At 36.3% G+C, this 27,736-nt stretch overlaps 1 protein-coding gene across 3 annotated transcripts in view; it reads right to left on the bottom strand.

Annotated features, from left to right (window-relative positions):
* Nucleotides 1–27,736, bottom strand: part of LOC105493513 (spermatogenesis associated 17) — a 229,857-nt gene that overhangs the window by 179,869 nt on the left and 22,252 nt on the right. For 2 of the 3 annotated variants that reach the window (XR_011614273.1, XM_011761190.2), the window contains exon 4: nucleotides 12,237–12,287. The exons of the other annotated variant lie outside the window; for it this stretch is intronic. Coding sequence is in view for 1 of the 2 variants with exons in the window: in XM_011761190.2 (XP_011759492.1) it covers nucleotides 12,237–12,287 (51 nt within the window). In the remaining variant the exon portion in view is untranslated. The remainder of the gene's footprint in view (nucleotides 1–12,236; nucleotides 12,288–27,736) is intronic. 3 annotated transcript variants of the gene reach the window in all.

Here is a 27,736-nt window from a genome sequence, read left to right as displayed (position 1 = left end):
ATAGTGTTTTTGTCAGACTCCCAGTATGAGAATTACTAAAGTAACTGAAAATATGCAAAACAGCTTGTAAGAACAAGTAAATCAGAGACAATAACTTTATTTTAATTAATTATTTTATTTATTTTTTTGAGATGGAGGCTTGCTCTATCACCAGGCTGGAGTGCAGTGGCATGATCTTGGCTCACTGTAACCTCCAACTCCCTGGTTCAAGTGATTCTCTTGCCTTAGCCTCACGAGTAGCTGGGATTACCAGCACGTACCACCATGCCCAGTTAATTTTTGTATTTTTAGTAGAAACGGGGTTTCACCATGTTGGCCAGGATGGTCTCGATCTCCTGACCTCATGATCCGCCCAAGGTGCTGGGATTACAGGCATGAGCCACCGCGCCCGGCCTTTTTCTTTTTTCAATGGAGTCTTGCTCTGTCACCAAGTCTGGAGTGCAGTGGCAAGACCTCGGCTCACTGCAACCTCTGTCTCCTGGGTTCAAATGATTATTCTGCCCTAGCCTCCTGAGTAGCTTGGACTACAGGCATGTGCCACCATGCCCAGGTAATTTTTGTAATTTTAGTAGAGGCAGGCTTTCACCATGTTGGCCAGGCTGGTCTTGAACTCCTGACCTTAAGCAATCCTCCCACCTCGGCCTCCCAAAGTGCTGGGATTACAGGTATGAGCCACCACACCCAGCCAACAATAACTTTAGAAAGTGAAACTAGTAGTATAGCAAACTAATGTAACAAAAGTATTCAAAGTGTCTTTTGAAATACTTCTCAAATGTTCTTATTTGCAAGATTAATTCTTTAAATTAAAAAAAATTCTAAAATTATATACTCAATTTAGAAACTCTTCCTAATTTTACCAATATTATATTATGACTGAGAAGGAAAAACAAGGAATTGACAGAACCACTTTCCTAATGAAAAAGAAGAATCAATTGGAAGATGTATACATATATAAATCATACATGCAAATAAGTGCATATTTTCCTAGCTTATCTAATTTGATCATTATAGCATCATTCTGAGGTGGAGATTATTATTAGCCTCATTTGAGAGAAGAGGGAATTGATGTTTAGAGAGGTTAACTAATTGCCTAAGGTCTTATAGCTGGTTGGATGGCTTCAAATGTTTCAGCATACTTTTACTGCATATACAGTAACAATTTTATTAATGAAGGGAACACTTGTAAATATGTGTACTGACAGGAAATCCATCATCAGTAATAGAAGTTATTCAAGTTGCATAGGAAAATATTAAGATACCAAATAGTATTAAGCGAGGGGCTACCAATCACATTAAAATATCACTAAATTACAAATAAAATAAGATTAAATGTGCCAGAAAACACAAAAGATGCATGTTGGCATACTGTGAGGAAGGAAGAATGATGAGGGTTTATGATTTGGTAATATCAGAGAAGTGGATATTCCCATTTCTCAGAAAGAGATGTTAAAGGAAAAAAAACTGAAATTGGCTGAAAGATTTGTGTTCAAATAAGAAGAGTTTCTTGTAATTAAAACAGAAAAAATGCAACAACATGGGCTCTTTCCTTCTCCAAACCCAGCGACTATTGGAAACAGCACCAACCATGTCTAGAGAGACTACAACTGGTATGCTTTCAGAAAACATTCTAATGTCCTGACACCCTACGCATCTCTCCAAAGGCTGGCTAAAATTCCTCTCCAAGATAATTCCTTTTATTCAAAATTGGATATTAAAGAATGTAATAAGTAAGTGATGGTTAAGGTAACAAATTAAAACTCATCCACACTAAAGTATAATCAATCAGTCTTTAAGTGGCTTTCTTAGAGATGAGTGGATAAAAAGATCTGGAGGAAACAGCATTTGAGTGGGTGAAGAAGCTGCCATCAGTGAAATGAAGGATCTAAAATTTATTGAGCTCCATGAATGTGCCAGGTATTATGCTAACTGCTTTTATTCTCACAATATCCTTGTGAACAGGGCATGATCTCCATGTTAAAAATGAAGAAACTGAGGTTAAGTAATTTGCTCAGGGTCACATAACCAGTAAAACAGTAAATGGAAAGTCAGAATACAAACCCAGGTTTGTCTTACTTCAAAGCCCACTCTTTCCACTAAAACACCTTACATATATATTGTATAAAGAGAGAGAGTATATGCGTGTTCTTTAGTTTAAAATATGGTATTTTCTTATATTATAGGGAGACTAGTTTAACTAATAGCTAACTGATATTGTAAAATACAATATAGATGAGAGTGTACTATATTTCCTATTATAGAAACAAATGACATCTTAAATTTTGCCTAAATATTCTGTTAATATTCCAGTACTAGTAAATACACTTTTAATTTTTTTAAATGTACTTTCAAGCAGCAAGATGATTTTTTATAACATTTCTTCTTAATTTCAAGGTGAATGGGTTATGACTTCAAAAAAAAAAAAAGAAAAATGACTTGTATTCATGTCCTTCAAAGTAATTAGCAACTTTCAAAAGTGATTGGTATAAAACAATTATTGTCATTGATCAGCTCTGAATAGATAATTTTCAACAAAGTCATTGTGTGCTCAGCAGATTACAGCTTGTTAACGGGCAAGTTCTAAATGACCTCTTAAGCTAGTCAAATCAATGATGCATATTCCTCATTAAGTAACATCAAAATGTAAGTGGTCTTATAAATAATGTTTATTTTAAGCACTAAAACAAATGGCAAAACCTTGATATATTAAAAACCATCTGCCATAGAAAAGATTTTCCCTCCATTGGGTTTACTTTTATTCCTGAAAATCTATAGTAACCTTAACGACACTAAAAGAAAAAATATCTTCTCTCTTAACATGAAAAATGAAGACACGGGGCTGGGAGCGGTGGCTCATGCCTGTAATCCCAGCGCTTTGGGAGGCTGAGGTGGGCGGATCATGAGTTCAGAAGTTCGAGACCAGCCTGGCCAACATGGTGAAACCCCATCTCAACTAAAAATACAAAATATTAGCTGGGTGTGGTGGCAGGAACCTGTAATCCCAGCTACTCTGGAGGCTGAGGCAGGAGAGTAGCTTGAACCTGGGAGGCAGAGGTTGCAGTGAGCCGTGAGCCGAGATCGCACCACTGCACTCCAGCCTGGGTAACAGAGCGAGGCTCTGTCTCAAGAAAAAAAAAAAGAAAAAATAAAAAGAAAAATGAAGGTATGGAAAACAAATTCCTTGATGATAGCTCACCCAGTATTAATGCTCTAAATGTATATGAGAGCACAGAAGTAGAACTCAGTTATCCATAATTATACTTTCATTAGAATGCTCAACATTCTAAAAAAAGACTGTACAGTGAGCACAGAAATGCGGGTTTACTAAATCTTCAAAGATCAGGAATGTAAAAAGTAGTAATATAACCCAAGTTTTCATTCTAGGTATCACTGCATTGTCACATCACAACCATTTATATTTATACATAAAATATTATCATATGAAAATATAGTTTCCCACATATTGGACGTATATGTGAAAATCTTAACTAGATATTTTTAGCAAAAGATTCTGGATAATTGTTAAATGTGCAGTTTCCTCTCTTTAATATTCTGTTTCCTCACTCTCACTGGCCTTATACTTCCTTTCTGTACAAATCTATTTAATCATTTCACAATGATATTGGTACTAGAAGTAGGAGGAGGGAGGAAGAAATATACTTTTACATGAGGATGGAACATTAATATCTATTCCATCATCAGGTAAAAGCTTGTTGTTGTCCAGATGGCCCCTTCTTTTCTTCCCAAGGCTGGTATTTTGGGGTATTTTTTTTTGTATAAATAAAACTGTTATTCATTCTGTATGCCCAGAAGCATAACATAATGTCTAGCATATAAAAGACCTTCCATATCCTTTTTCTAAATTAATTTACTTATCTATCTCTAACTATGTAATCTTAGGGTCATTATTCTAAATACAAATGCTTACTTCATAGTATTATAAATATAAAAATAGTATTATAAGTACTTTAAGGGATTGAGATGAATCTTTATATATCTGATACATATTTAATCATTTTTAAGTAAAGCCATCTTTACTTAAGTAAAGTACTTTACTAAGTAAAGAAATCTTTTCTAACTTTTTTTTTGTATTTTAGACACAAGTGGGAAACAAAAGAAAATGGTTATTTGATATATCAGGTTAGACTGATTTTTATAAATTAAAATTTTTATTATATATGGAGAAAGCTCTAAGGGGAAATAAGCCAATAAAGTGATGTTATTTGGCAAATTTGTTGTTTAAATGACCTTTGTTCCACTGTTTCTCCTGTTACTATTGCTTCTGTTTCCCTAAATGTGAGCATTTCAATCTGAAAAAAATTGTTTGGGGGCACTATAATCAAGTCAAATAATTTAAAATAATAAAGAATCAGTTGAAACTGCAGATTCCAGTGGAATTTCACTAAGTAAGTATAGGTGATTGATCAATAACTGGTACGGGGATTTCAGGGTAAAAGGAATTTTACTTGAAACAATTAATTACATCTGCAGTTCTTTAACACTCTATAAGCTTTTGATTATTACCATTTTTTTCATTCCTCATAGATCTTTGAAACTAAGATAAAAACGTATGACAGAATTCATTTTATAAGAGAGATCTCTAAGATGCTGCATACCAGCACTTCCTGAAATTTGCATTCATGTGATATTGCTCCAGTTGTTTTAGGGCAGACAGGCAAAGGGAGAGTCAAGATGTATGACATGATACAAAGGAGGCTTTTCAAAGTCATTAAAAGGAATAAATATTTCCCATAAAGTTTACCTTCGTTACATTCCAAGGTCTGTGACAGATTATATGTCCCCATTATGTTTAGTTTATTAAAGACTACTATACTCTAAACATTAATTTAGAAACAGAAGTTGACTTTTTCAGTCCTAATAACAATTTTGTGATTGTTCCTAATGTTTCAAAAATGTTAGAGTCCCTTTTCTTTTCCATTGATGCTTCAGGGTCCAAAACAGGCATGGTAGAGGTATAAATGAAACTAAACACAGACTTTTAAATTTCAAAAATCTGTGTGATCTATACCTTGGACTTTAACCAGCAAAGAAATGATGAATTCTCTTTGTTATCATTTGTTACATCCTACACAAAAATCCATTTAAAATTGGAGCAGGAAGGGTGTTTCATCTAGGCTTATGATGGATGACAAATCCTGAAGCTGGCAATAGGAATGGGGGAGGCCACAGCCTGAATATTCTTTTAGATGGTGAGATTTTTCATCATGGGCCATCTAATTCTGTCTACAAGGGGAAGCATGTGACACTGCATTGGAATGCCTCAACATACTCCTTAGCTAATTGTCACTTAATTTAGAATTCCCGCATGAAATGTACTACCAATAAGGATGCTCATGAACTATCAGGCCACGAGGTCAGTTTTCCAAGAAAACAGGGTATGAGTAATGAAATGTCCCTAAGAGCTCAGTCTAGGTCAGTATAGTTGTTCTCTTCCATATTTTCAGAAAAAGAGGATTGGAAGTAAAGCCAAGATTACAAGTGACCAGCAATGACAGAAATGTGAGTGCCAGACCTCTTGCGTTCAATGTCTAACACTATGACTTACTAGCTGTGTGATTTGGGGCAAGATACCTTTCTGTGATTCCCTTTCCTCATCTTTTAAGTTGTAATCTTAATGATATCTATACCTCAGAGAATTGGTTATGATGATTACAGAGAATAGTTAAAATATTTAAAATACTTAGAATGGTGCCTGGAAAGTAGTAACTGCTGTACAATTGTTAATTCATTATTATTATTTACCAGTGCTTCTGACCTACCAAGATTTGACAATACATGACATAGCAATCTTTTTCTTGCCTAGCTTCAGAGATTCATTTTGTTTTTCAAAAATTAGCAGCCACAATAATTTACTCATAATTGAACTCTTCGTAGGATACTACAAGACAATGAACATTTCATATCAGAAACTGATGTCAAAAGTATGAATTGCACACTAAAACAAAGTTGAAGTGGACAGATTAGTCTTTCGAATTTACAAACATTAGTGTAAACTTTATTAAAGAAACAACTATGTTTCAGGAGAATTGCAGGGCATTCAGTTGAAAACTGAATTTCACAGTGTTATATCCCATGTAGGAAAAAATAAGTCTAATGTTCCCCCCACATTCCAACAAACTGTAATCTCACTCTTGGAACATTACTAATCTACTCTCCATCCTCCTTCTCTACAAAGCTCAACATACCCATATAATTGCGGCAGGAGTCAGACAAATGCCTCAGCAGTGAAACCCCACCTTTAAGCCAAAAACAGCTGGAAGGCTGAAAGACCAGACTGCAGGTTCCAGATAAAACCCACGACCCGGAGTGAGAACTTCTGTTCTTGTTTGGCCTGCCCTTTCCCACTTGGTTCTTTCTCAATAATGTTTTTTACCCACTCAGCAATTGCCTTTTCCAATACTACCTACAGCTCCCTGCTCCCCTATCCTGTGCCTATAAAAATCCCAGACTCAGTCACACTGGGGGAGATGACCCAACTTCAGGTGAGAGACCACCTTCGGGCAGCTGCTCCACATCATAGGAAGCAACGGTGGGGCCAAACCAGCCCCGGAGCCGCAGGCCAGAGCAGGACAAGCGACTGACCCAGCTGTTAACACACCACCATCCATCCAGCTGCAGATGGCAGAACTAAAGGAGCTAATTAGCCTGTTGTAACACCCCTTCTGGGGCTTTGGGTTGTGGGCACCTCTGCTTGGGCACCACCGCATTCCCCTTGGACAACACACCTAGTCCAGCCGCAAGCCCTGAATGGAACCTGCCCCTGTGCTGGTGTTGAGAATGGCTGGACAGACCCTGCACTCACTTGCTCATACACACTCTCCAGCCAGGGATTGAGCGTGCAGTCGCAGCGGCCAGTGGCTGGAGCACAAGCCAGGCACAGCCAGGCAGGCCAAGTCGATGAGGCACCTCCTGCTATAATCCCTGCAAAAGGACCAAGAAAAATCCTGCATCACAAATCAAAGGAGCATTGATCTAGAAGAGGGCATAAATAAAATAAGAAGTCCTTAGAAAGAGAGAGAACCAAGGAAACAGAATCCACTGAAGTCTGGCCAGAGCTCAGCCTAACAAGTTCAGAATCTGGGAAGTTACCTTTTTTAAATCCTTGCTTCCTCACTGTCAGTCAGTTTGACTACAGTACACTGACTGTATAGCTGGTGGTATCCCCCAGCTATAGCTATTTATTCTCTGAGAATAAGTTTCAGAATCTGGAGTCATTCTATTGGAAAAATAGAGACGTCAGCAACAAGGTTGAGGCTGAATGCATGTAATCTTGGTCCTGGGTTATTTTCCCCCTACAAATGTAAGAATTGGGTATAAGATATATGTCGTTTGTACGACAGACTTCTTCCTGGATGGGGTCAGCCAATCAGCAAAAGCCATAAGCAAGAGAAAACACTAAATATTGAAAACTATGAATCAAGGTAATGCGAAAAAGGGACAAGAAATAGACCTTAGGATGGAAAAAATAATTCCACTAAACTCTACTACCTGGGGATATTTTTAAATGGGTTTTCCCCACATAAGTAATTCCTACCCTCATCTTTATAATATTGTCAGAAACCGGACTCTCTAAGCCCAGTATTTGGAGGGCTAAGATGACATCCAAGTGCTCGCTATATAGAAAATGGAGGGTCAGTTTTACACAAGGCTGTCAGAAGATATACAATTGTACATCTAGATGGTAGAGGGAGAGAAATGACTTATGCAACGGAATCAGCTCATGGCGTTTGCATAAGATACTAACAGCTGTTCAAAGAAAGAGAACTGAAAATAAAAGTTGGGGGCCAAATTTAAATAGGATCCACAATGGAGTAGAAAAGATGCTGGAAGAACAGCAGAACTCTAACTGGAGTAAAGTCAAATTGAAGACTAAAAAGGAAATAAAGTGTCACAGAGAAACAGGAGGAATAGGGCCCCAGGAGCTAAGATAAAAATTTACTGAGCAATTTATTGCTGTATTAATTGACTGTCACTGGCCTAGCAGCAAATCAGCAACAGGGGTTTTGTAAAGGCATACTGTGGGTTCTGACAGCAGCTTATATCATAGCAAACCTCCTTCAAATCCGTATGCGTTATGACACTTCAGCAAAATCCTGAATCTCGTGAAGTCTTCTATTTACATATGAACTGCGCAAACTGAATTTTACCTTAGCAAGTCCAGTTTATCTCCATCATTATAGTATAGTCAGATAATCACAAAAGGCTTAGAGATCCCCCAGCAAAGGCTTAAATAGTTTGCAACAAACGCGCTTTGAAATTTAGAAAAAATGTGTTAAAGTAAAGGACTTTTTTTTACTCCTTGTTTAGGAAAGAATAGGCCAGCATTCATTGATTTATTCAGGGATATTTATTTAACCACCTACTATAAGCCAAGCATTGAAGATACAAAGATGAAGAAGAAAGGATCTGGGCCTCAAGAGACTTACAGTGTGTAGGGGGGCAGGAGGTGGTGGGGTGGAGACAGGCATGTAAATTAGTAAGGATAATAAAATGTTACAGGTTCTATAACAGAAGTATGTCGATGGTAAAACAGGAACATAAAAAAGGAAAGTGATGAATTCTGCAGGGGTAGGGGCATCATAAAGTCTTTAGAGAAAAGGTGACCCTTTAAAACTAAATGCAGGAAATCCGGATATTAATATATATTACATAAAAGAAAATCACATACATATAATTTGTTCTTCATTACAAAAGAGTGATATCTATTTAGGGATGGATAGGCTATAAATAAATTTGTAAAACTCCTGCCATTTCAGAAATGTTCCACTAGCCTCTTTGACAATTGAATACATTTTAGTTGTCATGGTAGCAATCAATAGCCAAATATATATAACTTACAATAGGCTTTGTTCATAAGGAAAATTAAGACAAAAGTTTTGTTCTTATATGTCATTCATGAAGGTCTTATTCATAATTTGGGTACCTATATATCTGTCTGGATACAATTGGCCATATAGATATTTGGTAGTTATCTGTTACCGTTAGAGATTCTTTCTTTTGAACACTCGCCATTCACTTCTAATTTTGAACTAAGTTACCAGGTAGCTTATGAACTGAAAAAGCAGATTTGTATGTATTAGAAATAAAACTTCAGCTACTGGTATCCAGTTAGGATTGTAATCTTCAGATGTACACAACACAAAGGTATCTGGGCCACACATTGGTTTCTTTGGCCACTCACTCTTCCAAGTAGCAGAATTTTAAGAGCACCATCTTGCAAAAATCCACTTACAAATAAATTGGTTGGAGTCCACTGATGGATTCAGTTCTGGTCACTGGTCACTTGGATCAACCAATGCTATAAACTTATCATTGTTATGGAATCATTTATGGTCTTTATGCCAGTGAGCCTCATTCCTGATTCTTCAGCTTAGGAACATGAAGTAGCACATAGTCTACTACCAGGTTAACCCATCTCAAACCTCTGAAGAGTGACTTTGAACTTCTTTGTTAGAGAAATGTCTCTATTAGAAATTTCCCATAGTAATATTTATGTGCTCCACACAGCCTCGCAGAAATTTCTGAGTGTCACTAAGTGGACTGTTCCAACCTCCAGGTAAATGCTAAGTCCTCCCTCCCCTCACTTTAATCCCTACTGCATTCCCACCCTTACTCTGATATCCCAAAATGTTGTGTCAGAGAGAAAAGGCAATAAGAAGAGGATAGGAGTGGACAGGAGAGGTAGGGAGGGGAGCAGAGGGAAGCATAAGAGAAAGGAAGGGGAAGGGAAAAAGGATCCAGAATTACAAGGGAGAGACTTTATTTGAAAGGAGTATTGCAAGAGGAAGTGGGAGGGTGACTACTGCAATCTTCAGAGGCAGACTATTGCAATAGGGAGAGCACTTTGACCACAAGATTTACAAGCAAGTCAAGAGTAAGGCACAAAGAATTTTTCCTTTCTAGGAAGGTAAAACAAGGCTAGAAGGAATCTAAGGTGGAGAAGTGGGATAAAAGGGTGGCATGATTGAATAGTAGATCAGAGAATCTTTTATCCTAAAGTCAGTCTATTATCAGGAGAGGACATTAAGATGTTACATGCTGGCCAAGGCTCAGGGACGTAGAGGAGGGAGAGAAGCTAAATCACAGATTGGTTAACAGACATTTTGTTCCAATTGATCAGTAGGAACAAGCAATTCAGCTAATCATTTGTGAGGTAAAGAATGGAAATTTGGAGGGAATGCACCTGGCCTTGTCATAGGTAAAAAAGTGGAGCATCCCTGTATATATCTAATTGATACAAGGGAAGAGTAACTTTTTTCCTTTTTCTATTATTATTATTATTATTATTTTGCAGTAAGCTGTTTCTAAAACAGAAAAGGGTGTGGGGATTTCTTTTTCTTTTTTTTTTTTTTTTTCTGAGACGGATTCTTGCTCTATCACCCAGACCGGAGTACAGTGGTGGGATCTCGGCTCACTGCAACTTCCGCCTCCCGTGCTCAAGGGATTCTCCGCCTCAATCTCCTGAGTAGCTGAGACTACAGGCGCCCACCACCATGCCTAGCTAATTTTTGTACTTTTAGTAGACGTGGGGTTCCACCATGTTGCCCAGGCTGGCCTCGAACTTCTGACCTCAGGTAATCCAACTGCCTTGGCCTCCCAAAGTGCCGGGATTATAGGTGTGAGCCACCACACCCAGCCAGGTGTGGGGATTTCTTAACCTTTGTTGTTTTCCAGGATCACAAGACTCAGGTAAAATTCAACGTTGTCCATTGACATTAATCAAAGATAAATTGACATTGGATGATGCTATTGGAAAATTGAGCTTTTAGTATATGCTGGAATAAGTAAAAAACTGCCTTCTAAAGGACTTGTATTGATGTGAATTTCTTACATATGTTTAGTCTAGGAAAAAGAAACCTTAATAAGTCAGACCAGAACTCGATATGAAGGTTTGTGGTGAAATAATACACAAAAGTACGCACCTTTCTAACCCTATCTTCTGTGCTTCTCCCTAGTAGCACAGAAGACAGGAAGAATATTCTTCTACAATCTCCCCTGGTGACCAGTGGAGATAGCTAAATGGTCATTAACTGCTTTAGGTTCTCAGTCATCTATGACTTTTTACTTTGGAGACACATCTGACATGAAGTAAGCAGAAAATAATCAATGGTGTTTTAGTCTCTGAGGTTAGGTTTATAGCAAAGCGGTACAAAATCTCTGAAATCCCCAGTCCAAAGTATTCCCATTAAAAGAGAAAAATTGTTTTCCTGTATGAATATTACTGAGAAAGGTAAATAGCCCATTGCAGCTAGAGTATCTGCCTCTGGCTCAAGAGAAGCAGCAGGAAGATCTACTTCTTCCTTTTATATTTTTCCTCAAACTCCAGGAGAGCAAGCAGAGAGGAGGATGAAGAAATACTAGAGTGAGCCGGCTAGACTACCAGCACACTCACCTGAAAAGGAAAGAGCCTCTTTCTAAAGCAAAATACAGAGTCAAAATAATGTTATCTTACCCACTATGGTTCACTCCAGCACTTTCTGAAAGAATTTTACTACCGTGCCTCACTCAAAATAAAATCCATTATTTGCAGAAGAACTAACAGATTAATGAAAAAGAATATAAGGCAACATAGATTTTAAGGACACTAATGAAATTCACTTAAGAAATTTCTCCATTTGTAATAGCTTAGCAATTAAATTATTATCATATTGTCTGAAACAAAAGAAATAATATTTTTGTTGTGTCCGTTCCCAATATCAGTACAGAAACCGAGTTCAAGCTCCATAATTGCTAAATTCAGTTTTCTATTAGGAAAACAACACAGTAAAAATGAATACAGAAATGATAGAAATAAAACTTCTAAGCTGGAAACTGACTTCATTACTGTTAAATCATATGAATAATTTCTAATTGATTTGTATTGGGCAGGAATCTTATATTCCAGAACCATGTTCATCTATTTATCACAATGTATTCTATATGACATATGGAAACTAATACATTGCTTCATTAATATTTAAGTCTTTCTCTAGTTATGGCTCAGAGATATTTAACATTCTAAAACATAAGCATTTATAATTACATGTTTTACATTTTACTCTAATTTTTAATACTGCCAAGATTATTTAGCATAACTAACTTTTTAACTACATACTCTTTCTCTCTTTACCATTAGCATATCAATCAAATTTGCATTATTCTGCTTTGCTCATTTTATTAAAAGTGAATTCAGGGCACAATTGACTTTTCATTTGTTTAACAAGTGAAGAAATATTTACCCTGACAGCCATTGCATTGTAGAGATTCATCATCATAGTATAATATGCTACCTGTGAATCAAGAAAAAAAGATGGCATACATTTCAGTTACACAAAGACAGTGCAGCCTATTTTTACATATAAAAGATAAGAATCTTTATACATAATACATAATAAGAGTTCTAGCCTTAGAAAAATGAAATCAAACGTTGTATTGAAGAGATAGGCTTCCTAATACATAATGCAAGCTTAACCAGAAAAATCTATGGTAGTCAAACTAGGAGCTAATGGAGATATATGATCATAAAATGCTCTCCGCTGAGTTTGATAATCAATGGTGCTCTACTGAGAATAGAATAACAAAGCAGAAATATTCACAAGTGCTGGTGACATGTAGTATTGTATGATTTATTCACTGGGGTTCTTTTAGCCAAAACTCACAGAAACATAAAAGGAATTCATATTTCAAGACGTCTGGTTTAATGAAAAATTCAAAGAAATGCTGCCTTCAGTCGAAATCGTTCAAGGATATGGATGCAGTGATGGAGCAAAATTGTGCCTTCCAACCATCTATGCAAAATGTTATGTACTTAGCTGCCTCCTGAGTAATCCTTGGGAATTTTGTTTCATTTAATATTCATTTTAACACCATAAAATCATAAATACAATGATATCATGTTACAGCGAATCCCTTGGTATAGTGAAGACTTCCTGAAGTGTTGGTTTCTCTCCAGTAAAGACACATCTATATATTAATACACAAATTTCTGTTACAATAAATCATTCAACAACGTAGCTTAGTTCAATGAAAATATTATTTAAATAAAGCTTCCCCATCTGTTCTATCTTTTAATTAAAAATATAAAATTAAAATAATTCATGACTGTACAACAAACAATAAAAGCAATGAGATACATACTTTTAACATGATATACAACTTCATCCATTTTTATTCAACCGAAATTTATTCAGTATAACTTGAGCCCAGGTAATAATTGTTATGTTTCAGGCAAAAATCAGAAAAAAGTGCCTTAACTCTTTATAAAGGGGCTTTCTGCCCCGTGACAAACAGAAATTCATATAAAAGGGTTTCACTGTAATTAGTGTTGTTTGAATTGCCTGGTCTGATCCAAAGCAAATTGTCTGTGGAGAGCAGCAGGGCTGGATTATTTATCAACTGTCTGAGCAATTAAGAAACAGTTGGCTGCAATATGTTATTTACAAATGAACACAACAATGTTTCTTCATTTTAAATTCTATTTCTTCATGATTGTAAGCAAGGCATAATTGGTGTTTGAGGTGATTTAAAATATTTATTTTAATACTGTATTTCTTGACATCATATTGAAGCAGACATTGCTGTTAAACATTTCTATAAAGAAGAAATACATTGGATATTATATATTTCCAAAAGTTTGGGTTCAGAAAAGGATGTTTCTTGTCTTTATCATATCATTGTTTAGTTAACAGTAGAGTGTATGTGTGAGCTTTTGAGCCACAGACCTGTGTTCAATTCCTAGCTTTGCTTTTAACAGCTGTGTGGCCTTGAACAACTTACTGAAAGTCTCTCAGTCTTGATTTCCGTTCTTAGAAAACTGGTCATTATATGCTTCATTGAGTTGTCATGAAGAGTAAAATGAGATAAAGTATCTAAGGTGCTCAGGACATAGTTAATAGTCATCATGAAAGGGATTATCAGTAGTGCCCATGTTACACATTTTGTATGTAATTTAACTATAAGTAAAATTCCAGGCCGAGCCTGGTGGCTCATGCCTGTAATCCCAGCACTTTGGGAGGCCAAGGCAGGCGAATCACGAGGTAAGGAGTTCGTGACCAGCCTGGCCAACATGGCAAAACCCTGTCTCTATTAAAAATACAAAAAATTAGCTGGGCGTAGTGGCAGGCCCCTGTAATCCCAGCTACTCAGGAGGCTCAGGCAGGAGAATCGCTTGAACTCGGGAGGCAGAGGTTGCAGTGAACCAAGATTGAACCACTACATTCTGACAGAGTGAGACTCCGTCTCAAAAAAAAAAAAAAAAAAGTAAAATTCCAAAAAGTATAAAGGGCTCAATTTTATTACAAACTAACAGGAAAAAGAGATTCAGATTTTGAACCAAAGAATTCTGAATCCTGTATTAAGAGGTGAGAAAGCACTTTGATTCTCATATAACATTCTTAATTAATTGATTAAGCATGATATCACTAATTGATACCACATTTATTCCCAATTGTCTAGCCCAGATGCTTTAGAAAGTACTGAAAGAAGCATATGCAACACAGTATTTTATTATTCCACTTACATGAGGTACTAGAATAGTCAAATTCATAGAGACAGAAAGTAGAAAGTGGTTACCAGGGACTGGAGGGAAAGGAGAGTTATTATTTAACATGACAGAGTTTCAATTTGGGAAGGTGAGAAAGTTCTGGAGATGAACAGTGGTGATGGTTATGTAACAATGTGAATATCCTTAATGCTACTGAATAACACAGTTAAAAATGAAGTGGTAAATTTTATGCTACACATATTTCACCATAATTTTTTTAAAAACTAAAAACAAATCACATGTGAATGTGAACTGCATTTCCATAAGCTTTCTAAGAGATACATATAAACACTTTAAACTTTTGTAAAATTTTATCTTTGTTTTTATATTCTGAAAATGATGATTATTTGTTATATTAACATTAACCCTTTGGGTTACTTGAACAGTTAAAATATAACTCATAGAAAGGCTCTAGTTCTTAAAAAATTATTTTCTACAATTCTGTCTTAAAAGTTTTTTTTTTTCATTCCATGAAATTGGAAAGCATATTATACCTACCAAATGTTAATAACATATCCAAGAATGACAAGCCATTTTAATGTCTCAGCAGGCAATATTCTTATTTATTAATTACCTATTCCTTTATCATCAAGTTATCAAGTCTACTTTAAAGGGGAAGATTAAAGATCTGAGGTGAAAATTAAGTACAACAGAAGTAGATTGTTTTATTGGAGTGGAAACATGGTGCTCAATTTTAGATGTTCACCAAATGTTTGTTGAATAAATGAAGAAAAAGAGGGAGGGGAAAAGAACAGGAAAGACTGGGAGAATTGATGTCTTACATTTACATCAGATAGGATAGGAAGAATTCCTGGGATTAAAAAATAGCATTTGAACATTATCACCCATTTGTTAGCTATATGTGGCCTTTGTCATATTACCTAGCTCAATTTTTAGAAAGCTTCTGAAATTTTTTAGAAGGAATATATTCCTTTTGAAAACATAATTAATTTTCTGACTGGTTGATACACATATGGATCTTTTAGACTGAGCTCTTATTCAATGGAATTAGACCAGAGAGGTTATACTTATTATTTATAACTGGTGTCCTTTCTGATTTGTTGTCCATGAACTGTGATGAGTGACCCTACTTACACATGGCTAAGTATTTTGAATGTTATCCTGCCTGTAAGACAAACTTCTGAGAACTCAGTTTCACCACTGGCTATGTTGGTTTTCTATTTTGTATTGAGGATTTGATTCTTTCATTTTTACCTATCATTTCCAACTAATCCCTGGGCTTTGTCAAGTCTTCTTTTCCTATGACTGAACAACCTACAGTCTTCATACCTGCTTAATATTATGTTTAATCCATTTGGAACACCTCTTCTAGATTAATTTCATGAAGTATTGCTTTTATCAACTCCTTTTTTGAATTTTTAAAATCATAGAATTTCAATAGTTTCCAATTGCTTAAAGCAAGGCATCCTAATTGGGCTGACTGATGAAACTAACACACTTGAGTATTTCAGATCACTAGGAGAGAGAGAGAGATAAAGTTACAAGCTAAGGCACATGACACTTAAAGTTACAAGCTAAGGCACATGACACTTAACTTTTTTATTTCTCTAGTAGGATAATGATTACTGATGAGAGTATATCCTGTATTTAAGTTTCGTTTTTCTCTATCAAGTGAATTACAATGGGGGTGCGGGACAAATGAGAACTACTCTCTTACAGGTCAAAGTGATAAGCAAAATTCACCACAATCAGGTGCCAGTTGCTTTTCTCCAATTATGTCTCCCTATTCCTTTCCCTTAAACCGCAATCTGATCAAATTACTGCACATTTTTTTCTTCTCCACTTTAATATTCATGTGACTGTTTGCCTGAAGTGTCTTACCATTCCTTTCTAGCTGTCCAAATCATATCTCCCCTGTTATCCTTATAAGCATTTATTTATAGGAGAAACTACCTTTTCTTCCCTACTACAAGTGCTACCAACTGGAATAAAAAGCTAGCGTTCTAACTCCAAGGGTACTTTCAAACCATGTCAAACCAGTAGGATGAACTTCTTAGGCTTCTGAATCTCACTATCCTTTATCTCTCCTTCTTGCCCTCCCAACCTGCTCCCGCTACAGGGTACAAAGATTTTGGGCCAGGCATGGTCGCTTACGCCTTTAATCCCAGCATTCTGGGAGGCTGAGGCTGGCGGATCACTGGAGATCAGGAGTTCAAGACCAGCCTGGCCAACACGGTGAAACCCTGTTTCTACTAAAAATACAAAAAAGCAAATTAGCCGGGCGTGGTGGTGGGCACCTGTAATCCCAGCTACTCGGGAGGCTGAGACAGGAGAATTGCTTGAACCTGGGAGGCAGAGGTTGCAGTGAGCGATCACACCACTGCACTCCAGCCTCAGCAACAGAGTGAGACTCCATCTCAAAAAAATATTTTTGACACCTAGGTTAAAGTCTTATTCTTCATTGGAACTTCTGCCACTATCCCAAGACTTTTCATATTCATGTCAACAGCACATTCAATTCCCTAATCTTACAATTAACCACCTTTTCCAGTCCCAATGACCCCCCGCTTCAGTTTAGCCTTATGTTCTCAAAGCATGCTCCAGACTTTGTCAACTATGACCATTCCACCTCTTGTTTTAGACCCAGACTTCAAATTCTTCTCTGTGAAGCCCTAGAGGCTTAATTTCTATTAAAAGACTGTTTCACCTACTCGAAACAAATCTAGTACAGATCTCTTCTTTTCCTCAGTTTTAAAATCCTTCTTCACATATTTTCATGTACAATATACAATAACTGTATTTTTTTGTTATATGAACATACCATAAGTTATTTAATCTTTCCTTTATTGTTGAGCATTTTGGTTGAAAACCAAGAAAATATGAGCTTCAAGGATGAAATGATCAACCATTTCAAGAGCAAAACATTTAAAGTAATATATATTTATAATAATTTTGAGTAACATATCTAGATAACACGATGAGATCAACTGGCATCATTTGGTAGATTGAAAAATACAAAAGAAATATATGCATTAAAGTGATAAGAATGAAACCTTTAGAAGCCATGCACGATGGATAACAGATCTGATGAGCCTGAGTTTTTGTTCATTTCCATATTAGCCATCCACATTTCATAATTTTGAGTATAATTATTAAATTAATTTCTAATCAAGTAATTATGAGTATTTTGTGCATACGTTTTGCCTTCTTTGCTGGCAATTGATGACAATTGGTCATTATCAACAGTTCTTTTTTTTTTTTTTGAGATGGAGTTTCACTCTCATCACCCAGGCTGGAGTGCAATGGCAAGATCTTGGCTCACTGCAACCTCTGCCTCCCAGGTTCAACTGATTCTCCTGTCTCAGCCTCCTGAGTAGCTGGGATTACAAGTGCTCACCACCATGCCTGTCCAATTTTTGTATTTTTAATAGAGATGGGGTTTCACTATGTTGGCCAGGCTGTTCTCGAACTCCTCACCTCGGGTGATCTGCCCACGTTGGCCTCCCAAATTGCTGGGATTACAGGAATCAGCCACTGCACTTGGCCTCAACAGTTCATTTTTAAAATACCATTTTTTCCATAAAAAAGAATTAACAGACAATTATATTCTTTGTCCCAGTTACCAGTAATATTATCTTCAAGATTAGGTGAACCAAATCTAAACTTATAATTATGATGAAAATGTGTTGTTAAAGTTTTAAATTAATATTAGTAACTCAGAGTCTTAAGTTGTCCTTTCTTTGGAGTTTAGACCCTAAGGAAAAAAAATATATATATATATTAAAAATATATAAAAATATATAAAATATATAAAAATATATATAAAAAATATATATATATAAACATATATATATATATGTTTCAGTTTTCTGGTATGACACTACAAGGTGAAGAATGCTGCCTTATTATCTTATAACTGATTTAGAAGTCCTATAAAGAAAAATATCAAAAATATTGGGCATTTTCTCATCTAAAAATAAACATGTGTTCATCTAATGAAGAGAAAGAAAAACATCTATGGAAGCAACTATGTCAATCTCTTATCAGTTTTACAACTAGTGACTGGTATTTTATACATTTTTGCCAACCATGAAAAGATCAAATTGTTGGCATTTATCATAACAACATACAATGGAATTTGATGGTACATGTAATCTTTTTTCCCATTTAAAGTTAATAAAACTTTCATTGTTCCTCTTTTAAATAATCATAAATGAAAACATTGAAAGAAGTGTTATAATGGTAAGCCATGTATGAATACTGGGAACCTTGATTTCATCAATATAATGTTATGTTTGTAATTTGATTAATTTCTTTTTTATTGTAAATTAATCTTTGTAATTTTTCTAAATTAAATAGCTCTACCATAGGCTATTAATACATTTCAACAAAAAGTTTTAATTAAATTGAGTTTTAATGTGGTTGCCATATATATGTTCTTCACTAGATGATCTCAATTTAAAAACGTAACATTGACCTGTCTAGGACTACAGTTATATATCATTATTTTATAACACCTCATATCAAACTAATTATGTACTACAATAGCCTTTATACTTCTCTGCTCTCAGACTATTCAAAAATAGCACATTTGATGTTAAACATAATGTAAATTGAGTAATGATAAAATATAAAAAAGGAAAGCAAATTTAAAAGTATAACAAAATATGTACAAGCCATCCTATTTAGTTTTTACAGATAAATTCACTCAGGGAACTCTCAAATTGTTAGTGCTCTAAAAGAAGCAAATTAAAGGATATTTCTACATTTTTCTGGTACTATTGTTTAAAAGAATGACTTATTTTTATTTCCCCATTTATGAAACGAATGCGGTAAGGAAGGGATAAGGAAAAGCTAACTAGAACACTACACAGCTAAAACAAGATGGGTCCCCACATAGTAGGACTTTTTGATTGTACAATGAAATGAACAGGCCACAGTAAAAAACCAAGAGTTCAGCATGCATAAAATGCATGTGCACTGAGCACATGCACCAGGTGACAATAAGTTTGTTACTAATAAAAAGAAGAATCAGAGCACATCCTCAATAATAGGAAAGAATTTTCACAGCTGTGACCCAACAGTTCTGTACCCCTAAGATAGGCAAATTTGGGTTATGTTGCTAGATATAGCAGCATGAAAGTCAGCAGAAAGGCCTAAAATGGAAGTTGAAAAGAAGAACAAAAACAACAGTCATACAGGAAGCAAAAAAGAGCCAAACACATCACAAAACAAGACTGGAATAGCTCTATTATTGTGGGTTAATGAAGTCACTGTAGTGCAGAGCACATGACCCTTTAGGACTTGATAAGCTATTTGATGTCACCATGAGAATTATTTAAAAGCTGGATAGAAATATTTTGGTATAGGAGAATTTTGAGGAAAGTTGACTTTCCCCATTAAAGAGATCCTAGAACTTCTATCTTTTCACAGTCCTCTTTCTGCTTCAACTTTGCATTTGGTACTGTTGACAACTCCAAGTTTCCTATAAGTTTTCTCCTCTGATTCCTGTGATATAATATCACTGTATTTTCCTGTTTATTCTCATTTTTAATTCCCTTTCCTCTTCCTAAATCCTACCTAATGCATTCCACAAGCCTCAATTCTTAGACACCATTCTGTACTGTTCACATACTTTTTTCATTAGGTAGAAACTCCTGTCATCTTATAACTATGGATCTAGAATTTTATCTCCAGTGCCAACCTTTAATCTAGGCTCCCATTCAATAGTTTGGTTTAACAAATATTTGTTGAGTTCTAATTTTGATGTGTGAGAGATTTTGCTGAGTTTGCACCATCGCCTTACAAGATATCACCACATGGAGGTGTACTAACATCATAACAAACTCCAAAAGCTCCAAACATCTTTTTGTAAGCATAACCAAGTAACCCATTCAGAATGTTTCTTATAAACATCCTTGCTTTCGTTATCATTATAACTATCAATCAGCTTTGCTGAGATAAAAATACAACTATCGCAGTAGGTTGCAAAACAACAAAAATTTATTTCTTACTCACACTGCATGTGAGCTAAGGTTCCCTGTAGCTATGTCCCACATATCTCTTCATCTCAGCCCTAAGGTTGAAGGAGCAAGCTGGATCTAAGGTATGCCATTCTTCTACCAGAGGGAAAGACTGAGAACACGTCTTTAAAGCTTCAGTTTGGGTGTGGCGTATATCCCATCTGCTCACAACACACAGCCAAGCCCCACATCAGTGGGATGGGTATGAATCATCCTTTCTATGAAGAAGGGGAGATGGGATGACTAATTTTGAACAAGAATACAATCCACCCTGGCACATATTGATGTTAATCATCATCTACATTGACCATAGCAAACATCTTCCAACTTGTATCCCTGAGAATCATTTATTTATCCAGTTGGTAAAAATTTCAGTAGGCCTTTTATGTGTCAGTCACTGTGATATTTTTGAGATATAATAAATAGGCTCATCACTGCTACCCAGGAGCTTCCAATCAAATGAGATGTAAATAAGCAAATGTATCAGTGAGACAAATGCCCACATGACAAGCATTTAAGAAGACAAAATTAATATTTTCAGTATTCCTGAATTTTATTTTCTACTAGATTGGGAAAAGTTGATCTTCACGTAAAGTCTTGAGGGATATGTAGGAAATCAGAGCAATGAGAGGCATGTTAGAGTAAAGAAGAGCATTCCAGGCAGAGGGAACAGCATTTGCCAAAAATCTTTAGGTGATAAGGACACTGCATATTTGGGCAATGGCAAGTGGTTGAATATGACTAAAGCATATTTATATAGGTATAACAAGAAGTGGCATTAAATAAGAAGCAATGGTTAAACCATGGAAGACCTCACATGTCATGTGAAAAAGCAAGGACTTTACATTGTATGCTATGGGAAGGAGGACTACAGGCATGGCAGTAAAATGATGCAGTTTAGTTTGGAATCAAGAGACTTTTAAGAGGGAAAGTAAAAATGATTTGATGACCAATAGAAGGTGGGGTAGGGAACAAGAGGTGGTAGAGAGTCTAGGATGACTGTTTCTTTGGGTTCGATTTTTAGTTGAATTGCAGTACTATTTACCTGAAATAAAGGACTATAGGAGGAGCCAATTTGGGCCACCTGAGGGACATCTAGAGAAGACGTTTAGTATTTAGTATGTGGATCTATATAGATAAATATGGATCAGGAGCTGAGAACCCTAGGCACATCATTTAGTCTCCCTAAGTACCAATTTCTTCATCTATAAAACAGATACCACCTGCACATTCTTCTTAACAGAACCATTGCTCATGACATAATGAGACAGTGTTTGCAAAAACTATTTTTAAATTAAAAAATCATTTAAAAATATATTAATATAAAATTATTTTATAAAAGTCACACTGAACTCCTTACCAACCTTCTGTTATTCCCCACTGTCTGCATAATTTAGAGCAACTATCTGTTTCTGTATACGTTATGCTCATTCCTAATTTCAAAATTTCATTCATGTTTTCTTCCCAAGGGTTAGCACAAGTGTCATTTCCTTGACCTTCAGAGCCTATGCTAACTTCCCACCTGAATACTTATTACCTCTATTTGTGTGTGTGTGTGTGTCTGTGTGTGTGTGTTTTGATGGGCAAAGTCTCCTTTAAATTGACTTTCTTTTTAAATTAATTTATTTAATAGATAATACATTCACATTGTTTAAAATTCAAATGCTACAAATGAGTTGACATTGAAGTCTCTCTCCCATGCCTGTCCCTCAACTGCTCAGTTCTCTTCCCCCCAGGCAGTTAATATCATCAGGTTTTTTGTGTGTGATCGTTCCAGAGATCCTTCCAGAGTCAAGCAAATTAAATCAGTGGCTTTCAAATCATGCCCTGGTGGCTCAGGCGACAATAGAAAACACAGGAAAAGAAATGAAGCAGTTGCATTTGTCTAGCTTCCAAAATAGTTGCACTGCCTATACATTGCATGGGTCTATTTTGCATACAATAAAGGAATACTGAGATAGACTAATTTATTTATTTATTTATTTATTTATTTATTATTATTATTATTATTATTATTTGAGATGGAGTCTCCCTCTGTCGCCCAGGCTGGAGTGCAGTGGCGCGATCTTGGCTCACTGCAAGCTCCGCCTCCTGGGTGCACGCCATTCTCCTGCCTCAGCCTCCAGAGTAGCTGGGTAGCTGGGAGTACAGGTGCCCACCACCACGCCCGGCTAATTTTTTGTGTTCTTAGTAGAGACAGGGTTTCACTATGTTAGCCAGGATGGTCTCGATCTCCTGATCTTGTGATCCACCTGCCTTGGCCTCCCAAAGTCCTGGGATCACAGGCGTGAGCCTCTGCACCCAGCCCCAGACAGACTAATTTATATATAAAGAAGAGAGGTCAATTTGGCTCATCTGTACTTGGTATCAGCCTCTGCTCAGCTTCTGGTGAGGGCTCAGGATGCTTTTACTCATGGTGGAAGGTAAAGGGAGAGCAGGCATGTCATATGGCAAAAGAGGGAGCAGTTCAAGCTGCCAGATTCCTTTAAACAATCAGCTCTCACATGAATTAACACAACCAGAACTCACTCATTACTGTGGGGAGGGGACCAAGTCTTTCATGAGGGATCCTCCCCCATGACCCAAACACCTCCAACCAGGCCCCACCTCCAACACTGGGGTTATATTTCAACATGAGATTTAGAAGGGACTGATATGGTTTGGCTGTGTCCCCACCCAAATCTCACGTTGAATTGTAATAATCCCCTGGTGTCAAGGGTGAGGCTGGATGGAGATAACTGAATCATGGGAGCAGTTTTCCTCATACCGTCCTCATAGATAGTGAACAAGTCTCACAAGATCTGATGGTTTTATAGGGGCCTTTTCCTCCTTTTGCTCATTCTCTCTTGCTTGCCACCATGTAAGACATGCCTTTCACCTTCCACCATGGTTGTGAGGCCTCCCCAACCATAGTTTAACTATGAGTCCGTTAAACTTCTTTTTCTTTATAAATGACCCTACCTCAGGTATGTTTTTATCAGCAGCATGAAAACAGACTAATACAGGGACAAACATTCAAACTAGATCATATCTCTTTTACACATAGGACTAAGAATTTTGCTAAAATTTTAGTTAGAGGTGGTTCTATTACAAAAGTTTTTAAATGACTGTTCTATACCATTCATTTTATAACTTAATCATATACTGTATGATATTATTATTATATATAACTGTAAGGCCAAAAAAATTATGCAGCATAAATTAAGAAAATGATGATTTAAGCAAACTTAATATAGGATTAAGGGTGTGACAGTGCAGAGGTTCAAACAGTATCCTCAACTCATGTTCCACTGCCCAACCCAAGAAAATAGCAGATCATTTCATGCACTCTTGCTTCAGAAGGTTTACATGTGATTGTCCATTCCTGGCTTTGTTTTTCTAAAACCTAAGCTTTGAGGCAATATGTTGGTGAAAGGTGGGCAGAGCAGTGTGAGGTGTAAAAGAAGTGGTGTGGGCATAGGATGAAAAGAGAGGAAAGATTCCACATGCCTAGGAACGAATTGAATGTTAGCTTTCTGATATGAAGCAATACAGCATTTGGCATTCCTATGGCTCATTCTCTCTTGCTTGCCACCATGTAAGACATGCCTTTCACCTTCCACCATGGTTGTGAGGCCTCCCCAACCATGTGGAACTATGAGTCCGTTAAACTTCTTTTTCTTTATAAATGACCCTACCTCACCTGGGAGGTGGCTAAAACTCTAGGGGTAAGCTTCATGGCAGCTGTGGGGAAGATGGGCTTCTAAGCACTAGGGATATCAACTCTGGTAAAAATTCCCATTCCCTTAATGTGGTTCAGCAGCCATAGAGTCTTCTAAGGATTAACTTGGAAGGTTCAAACACAATGTCTTGGACAGTGGACATCTTTTGAATGAAGGCTCCATGAAGGCAGGAACCTCTGATACGCTGGCACAGGTTAAGTCCCACAGGACCTCCCTATAAGGAGAAAAATCCCCAATAAGGGCTGAGATTGAATTGCCTACCAGCTCAATATATAAGGATTTTGAAATCAGGTCAAACTGACTTTGAGAACTCTTCTCCACATAACAGTAATAGTAATAACAGCAATAGCAGTGTGTCCCTGAGGAAGGAAGCTGAGCATCAGATTCTTCAGCTATAAAATAGTGATGATATTCATAGGGTTGGTGTAATGCTATCCATAGTTGGCATGCACATGAAGAATGTAAAATGCTTAATGCAATATTACACTTTCACTAGGCAATCAAGAAATGGGAGCTATTTTAATCTCATTTGAGAATTATTTATTGAGATGCCATTATGATTCTGTTTCATGCCTTATGTTAGGCAGTGTGTACACAATGGTGAAAATAAATAAATACACACATGCATACATACATAAATCAGACCTATCTTCAAGGAGCTTAGAGCTTACCAGATTTAAAAACCATCACGAACCAATCTAAATGAGGAAAAGCTTCATGTTTTGATTTTGTTTTCAAAAGAACCAAAAAATAATTAGATCCCAATCTGGAGAATCATTTGGTGATTATGCTGGGTGATACCCTTTTTGATCAAATCCAGTTGAGATGCTAAAGTAACAAAACAAATATTCTTAGGTGGCTTATTATTTGAACTTTTAAAAGTATTTTTTTAACCAGCAACCCCAGCATCATTAAAATAAATACACATTCCCAAGGTGAATACTTTGAAAACAGTTACTGAAATGTATTAACTCTTATATGTTTGATTAAAAAGAGGTCTCAGCCTGGTGCAGTGACTCATGCCTGTAATCCCAGCATTTTGAGAGGCCAAGGAGGGTGGATCACCTGAGGTCAGGAGTTCGAGACCAGCCTGGCCAACATGGTGAAACCCTATCTCTACTAAAAATACAAAAAACTAGCCGGGTGTGGTGGGGGGATACCTGTAATCCCAGCTACTTGGGAGGCTGAGACAGGAGAATCGCTTCAACCCAGGAACGTCTTATATGCACAAGTATACTCTACTGTCTTTGTCCATACCATTGACATACAACCTCGATCACTTATAAATAATGGGACTAAAGGTGCTCATTACTCCACAGAATACCTTAATTTCTTGGTCATCCTGGTTAAGTAATAAGATTCTATCAAAAATTGGTTTGAAGAAGCTCCTAGTGAGAAAACCAAGGACTATTTGAGCACCAAACCATTTAGTGAGAGTAGTTGACTATAACCCACCCATTGAAAAAAATAGGAATCCATGACTTCATACTCATATAAATACATGAATAAATAAATAAATGAGAGAGAGGAAAATCTCTTATAGCAAAATGCTGGTAAGTAAATGTAGGAGAAACAATGGAATTAGAAAATCACTGTTGGACCACTATAGTAATAATTGATTCTGGTAAGAATCATCATTGTATGCTAAACCTAGCACACAAAAGTTTAATGAGGAAAAAGATGTATACATAGCATTTAAATATCCCCTCATGAGAGACAAATAGTAAGTTGATAGTGTAGAAACCCGAGAGACCCTACTTTAAACAAAGTTAACAACATTTATTGGACAAACTGATGACATATGCATCATAATATGATGTATTGAGATGTATTTCTGCTAAAAATGCATAACCAGAATCTAACACTGAAGAAACACTAGCAAACAAAAATTGAGAAATAATCTGAAAAAAAACTAGTCTGTACTCTTCAAAAATATTAGGGTTATGAAAAGTGAAGACAGACTAAAAAATTATTCTAGATTAAAGGTGACTAAACAGACACAACAAATACTAACTACAAAGTGAAATCCTAGTTTGTACCCTGGAAAAGAATTTTTGCTATAAATGACATTACTGGTACAATCAGTAAAATGTGAATAGCGTCTATACAATAGTTTTGTACAGATGTCAATTTCCTGATTTTAATATTGTAATAAGATTATGTAAGGTCGGGTATGGTTGCTTACACCTGTAATCCCAGCATTTTGGGAGGCCAAGGTGGGCAGATCATAAGGTCAGGAGATTGAGACCATCCGGCTAACATGGTGAAATCCCGTCTCTACTAAAAATACAAAAATTAGCCAGGTGTGGTGGTGGGCACCTGTAGTCCCAGCTACTCGGGAGGCTGAGGCAGGAGAATCGCTTGAACCCAGGAGGCAGAGGTTGCAGTGAGCTGAGATTGTGCCATTGCACCCTGGGACAACAGAGCGAGACTCTGTCTTAAAAAAAAAAAAAAAAAAAAAAAAAGATTATGTAAACAATATGCATGCAATATATTGAGAGATAAGGGGACATAACTTCTGTAACTTTGTGTCAAATGAATAAAATAATGTATATAGAGAAAAAATGTATACAGAGAAGAGGAAATAATGCGAATTTTTTCACTTGATTAAAAAAATGTGAGTGGAGAATATATGGAAGTTCTTTGTACTAGTTTTGCAACTTTTCTGTAAATCTGATTATTTTTTCAAAATTTAAAATTTATTTTAAAGTGGCCTGAATGTAAATGATAGCACAATAAATTTTAAAAATCATATGCCACCTGGGCACAGTGGCTCATGCCCGTAATCCCAGCATTTCGGGAGGCAGAGGCAGACAGATCACTTGAGGCCAGGAGTTGGAGACCAGCCTGGCCAACATGGTGAAACCCTGTCTATACCAAAAATACAAGAAAATTAGCCAGGCGTGGTGGCAGGTCCCTGTAATTCCAGCTACTCGGGAAGTTGAGGCAGGAGAATCGTTTGAACCAGGGAGGCAGAGGTTGCAGTGAGCCAGGATCACACCACTGCACTCCAGCCTGGACAACAGAGCAAGACTTTGTCTCAAAAAAATAACAATAATAAGTAAATAAGAATAAATAAATAAATAAAGATCATATGTCAAAATTGGAAAGAAAGAAGAAAAGGAAGGGAGAAAGAAGGTGGAGTAAGAAAACTTATGTTTAAAAATAGTATTTAAAAGCCATCAATAGGAATTTCACATACAAAAGAAGCACTGATATTTGATTACATTTTTTCCATAGCTGTGAGACAAATGGACCTAAATATGAAATAAAACTTCTGTATCAAAATGGTATAAATTAGAATATGGAATATATACTGTAGCCAATGGAATTCTTTGGTTTTATGTGTCTTTAAATAGAAAATACAGGTTTTTCATATGTATACCAGATAAAAGGTTATTACCAAAATTCCTGGCAATCAAATTGAAAAAATAAAAGAAGAAAAATCAAATCTCTCCTTCACTATTTAAGAATATGACATTATGCCCAGG

Source organism: Macaca nemestrina, chromosome 1 (assembly GCF_043159975.1).
Source record: "Macaca nemestrina isolate mMacNem1 chromosome 1, mMacNem.hap1, whole genome shotgun sequence".
Lineage (NCBI taxonomy): Eukaryota > Metazoa > Chordata > Mammalia > Primates > Cercopithecidae > Macaca > Macaca nemestrina.
This window is presented reverse-complemented; position numbering and strand designations above follow the sequence as displayed.